At 38.6% G+C, this 14,306-nt stretch overlaps 2 protein-coding genes across 5 annotated transcripts in view; one reads left to right on the top strand and one right to left on the bottom strand.

The window, feature by feature from the left end:
* Window positions 1-710, top strand: part of rrnad1 (ribosomal RNA adenine dimethylase domain containing 1) — a 43,867-nt gene extending 43,157 nt beyond the window's left edge. For 3 of the 4 annotated variants that reach the window (XM_039750957.1, XM_039750963.1, XM_039750982.1), the window contains one exon: window positions 268-710. In XM_039750957.1, coding sequence (XP_039606891.1) covers window positions 268-365 — 98 coding nt within the window. In that variant the 3' untranslated portion in view covers window positions 366-710. The remainder of the gene's footprint in view (window positions 1-267) is intronic. The other variant, XM_039750971.1, reaches the window with a different exon arrangement.
* A 2,671-nt stretch (window positions 711-3,381) lies between these two features.
* Window positions 3,382-14,306, bottom strand: mrpl24 (mitochondrial ribosomal protein L24). Its single transcript, XM_039750948.1, has 6 exons — window positions 14,242-14,306; window positions 9,587-9,796; window positions 8,337-8,432; window positions 7,636-7,739; window positions 5,046-5,176; window positions 3,382-3,892 (listed from the first exon to the last, which is right to left on the bottom strand). The coding sequence occupies exons 2-6, from the start codon at window positions 9,767-9,769 to the stop codon at window positions 3,756-3,758; spliced, it is 651 nt and encodes a 216-aa protein (XP_039606882.1). The 5' UTR covers window positions 9,770-9,796; window positions 14,242-14,306; the 3' UTR covers window positions 3,382-3,755.

Below are 14,306 nucleotides of genomic sequence, written 5' to 3'. Positions count from 1 at the left end.
GGAATTCATCAAGCTATTCGGAGACCCAGACAGATACATTACTGCCATCTAGTGGATACACATTGCTATCAGAAGTAATGTTTAAATAGCCAACTCAAATGGAGTAACCATGCGATCATACTTAAAAATCAAGGCTGTAAATATTGCAGCTCACTTTTATAGTAGTCATTATGACACTACAAATAAACTTGTTTGAATAAAAATTCTGATTAGTTTAACATTTTGATTTTATTCTAATTTTTTTTTTATTATTATTATTTTAATTAGGAATTGAATGCAGTCTGCTGCCGCTCTTTGATCCTCATTTTTCACCGAGAAATCTAGTTCTGGTGGCTTGCAAAACAAAGAATATCCCAGAAAGTTGAAAGAGGAAGAAAAATATGGGCATAATAAGGAACAGAAGCACCGTTATGGACTGAAATGTCACAGATGGCCAAGTATCTGGAAATGCAATTTGCCCTTCTCCTATCTTGATGTTCTCTAGATGGGAAATTGTGGATTTTACATTGGTCCTGTGTCATTAGTCAGAAATGGAGGCAACAACTGACAACCACAGCACAGCTTTCAAATTGAACACATTAGACATAAAATAATAGGTCTGTATTGTCTGGAGTAGATTCGAAAACCAAATAATCTCAATCTGCCTCATTTGAATGACTTTAATGATCAAAATGTTTGATTTTGCCAAAGTTCCAAACGCATCTGGAATGTCCACCTTATTACAAATCTTCTTTACTTTTAGATAAATAAAATTTGTTACTTTGTAAAGAACTCGCATTGTGTTTTCAAATAGCACTTTACAAAAAAAAAAGCAGGATTACAAGATATAATCCAATAACATTGTAACTCAATTGTGCGTAAGAATAAACCCGGGGAGTGCCAAAAAAGTCATCTTCACAGATGAAATTTAACTGATCAGGTTAAACACAACAATGGATATTAATTAAAAATAACTGAGGACAGAGAGTTCCTGTAAGTGGGTGTCATCTGCCAAGTAAACAGTAGGGACCTGCTTCATCTCACATGACTGGCAAGTACACCTTTACATGGCGTCTTTGTATTGGTTCTTCCCAGACTCCATCCCACAATGTAAACTAATAAGGCTCATACATTTACATTTATTTGCTTAGCACATCCCTTTATCCAAAGTGACTTACAGCAGATGTCAACATAATCGAGTAAACATTGTGTGGGAGACTGTTTGGGATTAAGTGTTACAAGACAAGGTTACAAAATTGACCACCACGAGTGAACAGCTTAGAACAAAATAAAAGCGAGTTACCATTCCTAGGTTACAAAACTTAACCAGTTAATTATCAGTTACACAGGAATTGAGGGTCTTCAAACACTTCTTAAACGCATTACACCAGCCATACACTGTGTGCACAATTATTAGGCAAGTGAGTATTTTGACCATATCATCATTTTTAATGCGTATATTCCAACTCCAAGCTGTATTAACTTGAATGCTTATTGGATTTAAGCACGTCAGGTGATGTGTATTTGTGTAATGAGGGAGGGTGTGGCCTAAGGAGATCAACACCCTATATCAAGGTGTGCAGAATTATTAGGCAGCTAGTTTTCCTCAGGCAAAATGGGCCAAAAAAGAGATTTAACTGACTCTGAAAAGTCAAAAATTGTAAAAAGTCTTTCAGAGGGATGCAGCACTTTTGGAATTGCTAAGATATTGGTGTGTGATCACAGAACCATCAAACATTTTGTTGCAAATAGTCAACAGGGTCGCAAGAAACGTGTTGAGAACAAAAGACGCAAATTAGCTGCCAAAGATTTGAGAAGAATCAAACGTGAAGCTACCAGGAACCCATTATCCTCCAGTACTTTCATATTCCAGAGCTGCAACCTACCTGGAGTGCCCAGAAGTACAAGGTGTTCAGTGCTCAAAGACATGGCCAAGGTAAGGAGGGCTGAAACCCAACCACCACTGAACAAGAAACATAAGTTGAAACGTCAAAACTGGGCCAAGAAATATCTGAAGACAGATTTTTTCAAAGGTTTTATGGACCGATGAGATGAGAGTGACTCTTGATGGACCAGATGGATGGACCTGTGGATCAGTAATGGGCACAGAGCTCCACTCCAACGTGGAGGTGGGGTACTGGTATGAGCTGGTATTTTTAAAGATGAGCTAGTTGGACCTTTTGCATTGAAGATGAACTCAAAATCAACTCCCAAACCTACTGCCAGTTTTTCAAGACACTTTCTTCAAACAGTGATACAGGAAAAGACCATGATTTTATGCAGGCCAATGCTCCATCACTTGCATCGAAGTTCTCACTGCGTGGCCAGCCAGTAAAGGCCTTAAAGATGAAGGAATAATGACATGGCCCCTTCCTCATCTGACCTAAACCCTATCGAGAACTTGTGGGCACTTCTAAACGCTAGATTTACGGGGGAGAAAAACAATACACCTCTCTGAAGAGTGTCTGGGAGGCTGTAGTCACTGCTCCACAAAAAGCTGATCATCAACAGATCAAGAAACTGACAGACTCCATGAATGGAAAGGCTTATGACTGTTATTGGAAAGAAGGGTGGCTATATTGGTCATTGATTGATTGATTGATTTTTTTTGAAATGTCAGAGATGTTTATTTGTAAATTTTTAGGTGTTTGTTTATTATTCTCACTATAACAGATGAAAATAAACAAGTGAGATGGGAAAATTTTCATTTTTCCTTTAGTTGCATAATAAATCTGCATACTAATAGTTGCCTAATAATTGTGCACACATATGTATTCCCCTGATGATGTTCACACTCACATTTCCGTTGTGAAACATTCAGGTTTATTAACATTTTGGATTGACTGATAGCACTGTGTTTGTTCCATATTCAAATTAATCCTCAAAAATACAACTTGCCTAATAATTGTGCACACAGTGTAAATGAGTGTAGAAATCCTTATTTCCATGATAAACAAACAGGTTGGAAACATGACATTGTTTTTACCTATTTTATTTCCTTCAATCTCTGTAGATGGACACTGAAACTGCCCTTCTCTAACTCATTTGAGTCATGACCGAAGTAAATAAAGCGACATCCAGTGACAATGAAAGATTCAACTCTTCTCCTCATTACTATGGACTGAAATCCTACTGTGTTCAGGTTTTTGTTCATGCACATTTGCAACAGGTTTTAATGATAATCATAAAATTCCTCGGCCCTCTTAATCCAATTCCAGAATGTGTCACTGGGGTTGGGGCATACCCTACAGCATCATGGCGTATGTACACGGATCAAGGCCCACTCCTGCACATACCCATAGCTCCATGGGGCAAAAATCAGCCTCACTAGTTAATGTGAGCAGCACGTCTCGGGATGTGGCACAGCAATCGTGTAACAGCAGCTGAAACACAACAAGGACATGCGTTTGGAAAACAAGAATATTTAATTATTCTTTTTTTCTCCCAGGTAGGAATGTTTTGTACACTCTAGTAATGATATGACAGAATGTTCACATTAATTATACAAAAAAGATGAACAACTGACAATCTCAGTCAGGCTCAGAATAATAAAGCAATTTCTCATTCTGTGTCTTAAGCCTGAGTAAAATGTACATCGCATGGAGGGGTCAGTACACAGTGAACGAAGACCAGTCTTAGGCTGCCAACTTACTTGCTAAAAGCAGCAGAAGTTCACTGTAAGATTGCCACTCTTCTTATATGCTTTTGATGCAAATGTATCCTCATGGCATCACAAGCTCATTATAGATGGATACCAAATCACAACAGTCTGAACTTTAATACCAGTAGCTTTTCCTAGGTCTTCTAGTCTCCACGATGCCCATCTTCTCCATGACTTCTTCCTCAAATGTTTTTAATGAGGCGATGTATGTTTTATCTAGTGCATCCGGTGTTGAAGTATCTTTAGGCCCATCTAGGACAATAAGGAAGACAGCAGTGCTTATCATATCTTAAAATACTGAAGTGCATATTTGCAACCTGAAATACATAAACCTTGTCAGCAACAAACAATACTTTAATAAGGCAGAAAATGATTTTTACATAAGCTTCTTGTTAGATATAACTAATACAAACTGCATTTGCTAACCTGTTTGATTACTGACAAGCAGACCATCATTTCAATATCACGGTGCACTAAGCATCTACTAACTTTATCAGATCTTTCAGTGACAGGCAGCATAATGGTTAGCACTGCATTCTGGGTTGGACTATCACCATATGTGTGGAGTCCGCCCTTTTCCTTCATGCACTTGGATTCTCCCAGCATTTTCAAAGGTGTGGGTCTTGATAAAGAGATGTCTTAAGCCCTGTGCTGGCTAGACAAGCTCTGGTCCCTCACAACTTTGAACTGGATTAAACAAGACTAAAATTATGATTTTTTTGTTATGTTCTATTAAAAGTAAAACAGTTACACAAAAGAAAGATTAGAAAACTATTTATGAAATGTTTTTAGGGATGAATGGTGTAAAATAATAGATCTAAAATTCCCAGTAAAAGCAAAGATCATGGGAAGCGAAGACTAGTGAAATTCAGGGAATTGTTAAAACCAAAGCAACTAATTAAAATATTCTAAAATATACAGTGGAATATCTAAAGAAAATGGGAATAACTTTCCAGACATTCCAAAAAAATGATTTTAACAAGGAATGCCTCCGAGTGCTGTTCCACTTGTTTTCCCCAAAGGCCTGCAGGTAAGGCCACCAGGAGACTGTAATGTAGTCCTGAATGTGCATGGACTGAAACCTCATTCTACTGTAGACTGGATTCTGCGTTAGGCTGCTGAGACTCTGGCCACCCGCTCCTCTCATATTGGAAAAAAAAAGCAAATGAATAAGTGATACCACACACGGTTACATGATTAAAAAGGACACTATTTTCATCTTTAACCTCTGTTTAAAACAACTACAGAAGATGCTGTCAAGCTCCTCTAATCTGACTACTGTGCAACTTAAATGTAACGTTTATCCCCATTAATTAAATTTTAACTTTGTTAAAACAGTAGTTCTTTTAAGTAGAAAAAATCAAATTTTTTTGGAACTTTATCAGCTAGGAAGTAAAAAATGTACCTTTCCATTGCTCTGGTATGATACCATCCCGCCGCTGTACGACAGGTTTAGGGATGATGCGACCAGTCCTCACTGAAACTCGCACTTTTTCACCCTCTTCAGTAAAACGCCACTCTACCTGTGTAGGCTTCCTGAAATCAACAACAGTATTGCAAACTGAATTAATTTTTCACATTAATTGTTAGTAATAACAGATATGGTGCCACAGAGTAGAACCAGTTTGGCTAGCTTTCCAATTTCACAAAAGAGGACCCTTTCAAACTCTAGTGCACATTAATAAAAAGATGAAGTAATTAAGATATGCATAGATAGATGAGATAATGGCTGACTTATTGAAGTGTCAAGAAACCATAAATAAGGAAGCAGCTGAACTCTGTGTTCTTGCTCAGAATGAACCGTTTCTTATTCTCTGGCCAGACGCCACAAACACTCAGTGGTTAATTTGTTAGGTCTTCTTGCAATAAAATATATACAACATGCAGACATGTTCACGAGGATTAGTTGTCTGTTGATCCAACATCAGAATGGGCAAGATGGGCAACTCTGAGCTTGGAATAATTGTTGGTGCCACACGTAGCAGTAACAGAATCTCAAAAACAGCTGCCCTTCGAGGACTTTCACATGCAACTCTCTGAGTTTACAGAGAATTGTATAATAAACTAAAAAGCAGTGAGCAGCACATCTGTTATCACAAACACTTTGTTACCGAGAGATGTTAAGGGAGAATGGCCCAACTCGTTCAATCTACCAATGGAAAATTAAATAACTTTTTTTTTTTTTCCCAAATGAGGTGGGCAGAAAAGCACCACTGAATACACAACAGGTCAGACTACAGCAACAGAATAAACCATGCCAAGTTCCAATCCTGACAGTTACGAGCAGAAAGATGAGGTTACAGGGCGCATTTACTCACCAAAATTGACAGCTGAAGATCAGAATAAGTGTTGCCTTGCCTGACAAACCTCAATTTCAGCTAGAACATGCAGACTGTTAGTTATAAACAGCAGTAATCAACTGATTCATCCTGCTGTGTGTCAATGGTGTTAATATATCACATCTCACCTGCACTATTTAACCCAGCGTATGTGCTTCCGGGTGAAGGGGGGGCGGAGGTTATGCGAGGGGCTGGTGGGAGGTTTTTTTTTGTGTGGGTGTTTGGGGGCGAGACGGAGCTAGGAAGCTGCTGAGCGCCTCTAATAAATGTTATCAACAATTAAACGTGTTTATTTCAGTTTAACAAATGGAACAGACTAATGGTGGTAGTGTAAAGATGTAAGGAAGGTTTTCTAGGAACACATTTGGATCTTAATACAAATACAGCACACAGGGCACATAAGCATTGTTTACTCTTTATGGCCCCAGCTGGCCCTCTTCAAATGAATACTTCCTGCAGGATATGTCATGTCACAAAGCAAGCGTCATCTTAAAATGGCTCCACGAACAAGACGACGATGTCAGTTTGCCTGTGTGGCCTGCATAACTCAAAAATCTAGGTCAAATGGTGCATTTTAGGGAAAATGTGGAATTGCAAGCAGAATGCATGAAGAATGAAACATTTGCAGGAACTAGATAATACATTCAAGTCTAACAATTCAGACTACTCCGGGGTTAAATTGAGAGCTACACACTGAACAGGTGTATCAATAAAGATTCCACTGAATTCACATTTACGTCTACTTATTCTGTAGACATATTTACTAACTCTAATTTTTATTTTAACAGAAACAAATTCTGATTTTCCCTTTTTTGTTTGAAGCACTGAGCCTCGTAACAGAAATCTTCCGGCACTCAATCCTTATGCAGCAAAAGCTTAGAGGAACATGTCAGTGCCCTGCTGACCACCGTGTTTCAGAATATAGCATGTCCACCATCAAGTCAAGTCAAGTTAAGTTGGGGAGCATGCACTGGTACAGTGCGTTGCCGCACCCACTACATGATGAAACAACTCGGGATCCCGGTTGGCAACTCCCCAGGCAGACACACAGTCCAGTTCCACCCTCCGGAAATGACCTTCGATCTGCTGGCCTGGTCCAGCCACTCGCATCGCCAACAATGAGGATCTTAAGAGCCGGATCACCCTCGGGGAATCATGCTACATGGCCATAGTGCCGTAACTGACAATCCCTCACAATGCAGGCAATGTGTCTTATTCAGGACTCCATGAGCAACTGCTTATTCCACATAAAGTCAACCAGCGGTACCCAAGGATTCTACCAAGAGACACAGTAACAAAAGAGCCCAGTCTTCGTCTCAGGTCACTAGATAGCGTACATGTCTCTCGACCTTATAGCAAGACAGGACTCTAAAGACTTGGACCTTCGTCCTTCTGCATAGGTATCAGGAGCGCCACACACCCCTTTCCAGCGACCTCATGACCTCCCATGCTCTCCCAATACATCTACAGACTTCATAGGAAGAGTCACCAGAGACATGAATGTCACTGCCAAGGTAAGTAAACCTCTCGACAAGGTAAGAGCATTTACAAGGCCCAGAGGCAGGCAGTCACACAAAAGTAACTTCTTCATAAGATGATTTGTTACACAAATGTTTAAATACATAAAGTTCAAATATAGCTCATCAAAGGGCTTACCAATCTGCTGGATCAATTAGAGCAACATCTTTAACCATGAGTGGAGCTTCACTGGCAATGTAAGTTCCACGGTAGTCTGCAGACTTGCCAATGTAACGGAAATGCTAGTGAAACAAAAAGAAACTTCATGGCAGAACCAAGTACATGTTCAAGAAAGTCTTCAGTTTCTTGCAGGGTATAATTTTATTAGCAACAGACTTATGACTTTATTATTGTGAATAATGCAATTTTGAAATGTTTACTATTTAAATTGATCACCTGGATAGCATGAGTTAAGAATGATTATTGCTTACTCATGCTCACAAACTAGAAATATTTACAAAAAAACTAGCCATCTAGACCAAATGTTCCTCCCAGGAGTGAAGTGGGAGGACTGGAGATGAAAAGACACCATGAGACAAAGGAAGAAAACTACAAGTAATTATTGAAAATTGAAAAGGATGCACTGAGTTTGTTAATATAAAAATCACTTGTAAATAAATACATGCTGGAAAGGGGCTTGTGAAATGATCTCAACAATGTAATTAATAACCAAATAATTAAAAACAAATGACCTATTTAAAACTACAATGTAAACTGTCTAAGTACAAAATGCTAAACTGTCATGGCTTCCAAGATACTTTCATAAAACGATGGATCTGAGTTCATAATGCATATGCAGCATATATCAGTTTACATCCCGGGCCCACTATTCATGTTACCGTGTTTAGTCCTTCTATGATCACCCAGTTGCGTGCTCTGATCACTTGGCCGACTTTTCCCTGTTTACCAGCGTCCTTCCCAGAGAGGATTGCCACCTGTGTAAGAACAACAATTTTATTACAATAAAACCCTATACAAAAATGAATAGGTTTTGCATGGTCCTGTGTGAGTGTGGATATGTGAATGTGTAAGTGTACCGCAATGGACCAATGTTTCCAAAACAGGCTCCAAGCCCCTCTTAATTTCAAATTGGTTTCAGAATACCATCCATCCATTTTCTCAACTGACTTATCCTATTATGTTCAAAATCAAAGCAGTGTGGCCTGGTGTCAAAGGCACTGCTCTGCATACCACAAGGTTGATTCTCTGTAAACCTCAGCTAGCTTCATCAGTATTCCTAATGTTTAAATTTACAAATAAATAAATCACTGTGGACAAGTGTGTTCCTTAAATAAATATACACTGTTAAAATGTTCAATATAGACTGCAATGAAAAGATCCTTTTACTTTCACACTCTCACTGGTATGTAACATTACCCAGTACATGCGAGTGTAAGAATATGGCCTGTGATATACTGGGGGTTGGTTTCGTCCATGCACCCTGTTCTGTCAGGACAGGCTCCAGGTCCATCAACAAAGTGATGGATGGAAAAAAAAAAAAAGAAGATTACTGGATGGATGCAGGATGTAATTAGTTTCATGTGTCCAGTTTTAATCATGGCCATAAAAATCATACATAATGTTAGAAAGACTAACTTGGACCACCAGAGGACTACACTGTAGTGCACGTTGCTGCATTATTTAAACGTCCTCTTGTATATTTCAGCTTCAATTATTTGATTGTCTGAAAAAAATCTGCTCAATTCAGTTCAAGGGCATGGACGCAAATATTAGTTTGGTTTATTTTATTAACTAAATAAAACCATGTATACTACAGTATAGTTCAACAACAAATAGCAAATATTGTACAATTTTAAAAAAAAATCTATTCAAGTTTTATCTAAAATGCATATTTTTTCCATAAAACTGTACTCACATGGAAGAGCATATAAATTCCATAGAGAACACTAAGCCCCCCCTTTTATAGTGTTTATAGTTTTGACTGCTATGACTTATTTCTTGCTTGGAATTTCAATGTTAAAAGAAGTAAACCAAGAAAATATAAATCACACACACATGCACACTGTACATCTGAAAAGCCTTAAGAATCTGGCACTCTATGCACTATCCATTAAAAAGGACGACTTACTGTGTCTCCCTTCAAAATTGTCCAGTCTTCTGGGGACATGGATTCCAAATGCACCTTGCGTCGTCTTTTACCTGATGGATTCATCTTCTGGGCAGCAACTGTCCAAGGACGATTGGTACCATAACGGTAACCATGCGGCACAACCACCCTGGCAGCCATGGCCAGGAATTGACTTAATCGCATCTCTCTATAGTTTCTTTAATTTAAAACCTGATGACAGATAAAAGAATAAAGGAGAAACTTGTGTATGTTTAGGTCTTCTTTTGATGTTTCAACAATTCATAAACTGAGTGCAAAACAACTCAATCCCACGAAAGGGATGCCAGCAAAGATAATATCAAACCTCAAAGTATTTTTAATCCTTATCTGGCTTGCAAACAAACGTACTGTAACAATGAATAAACACAAAGAATTAAAGAAAAGAAAAAAAAACAGCAACCCACACACTCTCTCTCTCTTTTCCTTTTCATGATAGTCTCTCAAAAATGAACCACAACAAACATACCCTCTTACTTCTGACACACCCTCTCCTGTCTTCTGTTTCCTGGCATCAGTGAGATTCAGGCGAATCCGGCCAAGATATGTAGCAAGTGGTGCCACGTAGCAGCACAGCCCTTTGAAAGGATACACCGGGCTCATGCAAAGTGATACTGCAGTAGTGGTCAAAATACTGCACAATCTTCCAATAATAATAAGTTTTAAACACTTAAAACTGATTTATATAGAATAACCTAGAAACTACAAAAATGTAATTCCATAAAATAAAAACGGTTTTTCCATTAATTAAAAATGCCTCTTTTAGCAACTAATTGAACAAATGAAATAAAATTGCAACTTCAATCATGAGCAAATATGAAGATATGGGAGGCTTACTCAATTTATATAAATATTTTTATTGTGGGAGGCTGAGTGGGCTTACAAAACGGTATTCTTATCTAAATTAACATACAGGTCACAAGTGCATACTGCTACAGGAAATAATGCGAGACTTGGAAATCCAAATCAAATTTGTACATTACAAAGGTCTAAAGCCTAGCAAATGGCCAACATCCCTGTGCCATTTACTACTATAAACATATGGGTATGGGTAGTGGGTACGGAAAGTATTCAGACCCCCTTCAATTTTTCACTCTTTGTTATATTGCAGCCATTTGCTAAAATCATTTAAATTATTTTTTTTCCTCATTAATGTACACACAGCTCCCCATATTGACAGACAAAAAAAAGATTTTTTGAAATTGTTGCAGATTTATTAAAAAAGAAAAACTGAAATATCACATGGTCCTAAGTATTCAGACCCTGGTTGTCTCCACACATACCGCTTAGAACTAAGGCCAAAAAGTTCTATCTTGGTCTCATCAGACCAGAGAATCTTATTTCTCACCATCTCAGAGTCCTTCAGGTGTCTTTTAGCAAACTCCATGCAGGCTGTCATGTGTCTTGCCTCTCCTCAGTGTGTGGAGACAACCAGGCACTGCTCATCACTTGTCCAATACAGTCCCCACAGTGAAGCATGGCGGTGGCAGCATCATGCTGTGGGGGTGTTTTCAGCTGCAGGGACAGGATGACTGGTTGCAATCGAGGGAAAGATGAATGTGGCCAAGAAGACTCATGGCTGTATTAGCTCAAAAGGGTGCTTCTAATAAATACTGAGCAAAGGGTCTGAATACTTAGGACCATGTGATATTTCAGTTTTTCTTTTTTAATAAATCTGCAGACTGGGCCGAAGGTTTACCTTCCAACAAGACAATGACCCTAAGCACACAGCTAAAATAACGAAGGAGTGGCTTCACAACAACTCTGTGACTGTTCTTGAATGGCCCAGCCAGAGCCCTGACTTAAACCCAATTGAGCATCTCTGGAAAGACCTAAAAATGGCTGTCCACCAACATTTACCATCTAACCTGACAGAACTGGAGAGGATCTGCAAGGAGGAATGGCAGAGGATCCCCAAATCCAGGTGTGAAAAACTTGTTGCATCTTTCCCAAGAAGACTCATGGCTGTATTAGCTCAAAAGGGTGCTTCTACTAAATACTGAGCAACGGGTCTGAATACTTAGGACCATGTGATATTTCAGTTTTTCTTTTTTAATAAATCTGCAACAATTTCACAAATTCTTTTATTTGTCTGTCAATATGGGGTGCTGTGTGTACATTAATGAGGAAAAATAATAATTTAAATGATTTTAGCAAATGGCTGCAATATAACAAAGAGTGAAAAATTGAAGGGGGTCTGAATACTTTCCGTGCTCACTGTATCTACATAATGTGATACAATAGTGCACAGAAATAAAAAAAACATACACACAGTATGAATTCAACATTTGAAATTCTGAAGTGTTTGAAGTAGCAGCATTTAGAAAAGTGAGTTTATGGCAGAACGCAAAACCAGTTATATAAACAGTACACCACTTCTTTCATTATTTCATTAGCTACTAATCAACAACCTCTCCTATTTTTCCATGCTTGTTATTCTTCTGTTGGTGAGAACAAGGCACTAGGACCTTCCTGCTTCTCCTCATTTGCATTCTGGGTCCTCTTCCTCTACAACAAATGTGTGACCACTTCAAATCAGCTCTGTCTACTTTCAAAGCACTGTTGCCATACTGAGCATATAAGAGCTGTAAAGTTCATTTCCTTTAAAACCTTCTGACCACAAAAAATGCATGACACATCTTGGTTTATTTTTGGTGCAAACTGCAGGGATGTCCACAACCTGATAAGCAATCTGCAAGTTGATATCAAGGTCAACAATAAGGACTACAATGGTGTAAAACCTCTGTGAGCTCTCGTACAAAAATGGCCTGAAAATAAAAAAAGAGCATAAACCTTTTCAAATAGTCTTGTATAAAAACGGGCTTTTTCCTTAATGAAAAAGTAAAATGAAACATGAGGCTAACAAAACAAAAATCACCTTGTTAACTAAAAGAAAAATGAAAATAATCTGAAAGCTAGAACTAAATAAAAACAATAAACATGAAAACAGGCAGTTTTTGTAATTTTAAATTTCACCACACTAGTTTTTGTGCAGGGGTGTAGCACAGACTTCTGGGTCCGATACTTAAGCAGTCTCTGTGGGCCCTGGGTAATCATTACCCTCCACCTACGATGACCATACTTTGTGCATAACATGCATGCAAGCCTGTGGTTGCCAATACATTTAAAACCACAAGGTAGTAATATTAGTTTAGAGAACACCACTAATGTGCAAGTATGTGAAAGTACCCATTACTGCTGCCATCAGAATCTTGCCATTATCTGCGGATTTCACTCCCAATCACTTGCCAATGACTTATTCTGTGGATTTCACTGGCCATAACTGACCGCTGGCAACCAATGTTTAACATTTACCGATGTTTACCTGTTTCTTATCAGCAAGTAGCTCTTAAAAAAACATGCAACACGTTCCTTTAGAAGGCAGGGGTAAGTAATTTGGTAGTTTGGTCCATGGAAGATTTGTCAAGCTCAAATAGTCACCTCAGCTTCAAATTCACTCAGTATTCAGACTGGAGAAGAACAATTTTGTTATGTTATTTTATAAAAGATCTAGTAACCCTGTTAGGATGAATGGCCTGCTACCATAAAAAAATGCACCATTCTGGACATTTCAACACTCTAGTCCACAATTTACTCTCTCATTCAAGGTCTGAAGTGGACTGGCACAGCATTCCGACTTTGGTTTTTTCGTTTCAGCTGCGGAGTACAGGCAGTAACTGGTAACGCACCGTCACCTTTCGCAATTACCCAATCAATTAGCACGTTCGAAACACCAAGAGTGCCACCCCCTTTGGTTGACAACAACGCGCTCAAATATTCGGGTGTAGGCCACCTACTGTCCCCTTTATGTATTAAGAAACTGTGTTAAATGTACAACGCTGCGCATCACTTACTACCGGGAATTATTTGATTCCACTTCAGGCACTGATTATCCTTTTGAATCGTCACTTAATATACGCGCTCTCAAAGTTACATTAACTTGTTAGTTCAACGCATCTTAACTGACAATCAACTTAGGTGTCACTCTATTCTTGAATCTGATTCAAATTCATGCAAAATGAAATAATGTATTGCAATTAAGTCAATATAAGTAATTGAACAGACGGCTCCTTGACGCGTGTGAATGAGCAAATGACTTCTCCGGACAAAAATGAATTCCCTTAAATTCCCTACAAAAAAATAAACAGATAACCCTGCTCAGCGTTTTTTTTAAGGGACTGTTTTCTCAGCTCCATTATGTTGTTCAGAGTTTGGGGTGGGGGGATCGGAATCCACTCCTATAGCACGCCCCGTATATAGCAAGGCATAAACCAACCATGGCCGCACAGACCGACACTCACTCATACAAGGTCGATTCAGGGGTCGCAAAGTAGTCATTGAGATCATATGAGTGCACCAACAGACACACCAAATGACGAATGCGTTTAAATTGTTTATAACTGACGTTACTTGACTGATTACTGAATCGACTAATACGCTGGACGCTGTGTTTTTTTTTTAACTCGTATTTACAACCCGACATCCAGAAATGCAAAAATGTTCAACTCGGCAAGGAAAATTCAAATCACAATAGCACATATGGAAAAAGGTAAGTAACACATAAGACTTTTCTAAGCTTACGGCTGCAGCAGAAACACATAAACAAAATAAAACCGTACCGGAGCCTTTAATGTCAAACAGTCAGAAACGCCATCACATGGCCGAGATAACCCTTGAACTTTCA

Source organism: Polypterus senegalus, chromosome 1, assembly GCF_016835505.1.
Source record: "Polypterus senegalus isolate Bchr_013 chromosome 1, ASM1683550v1, whole genome shotgun sequence".
NCBI classification, from domain to species: domain Eukaryota; kingdom Metazoa; phylum Chordata; class Cladistia; order Polypteriformes; family Polypteridae; genus Polypterus; species Polypterus senegalus.
This window is presented reverse-complemented; position numbering and strand designations above follow the sequence as displayed.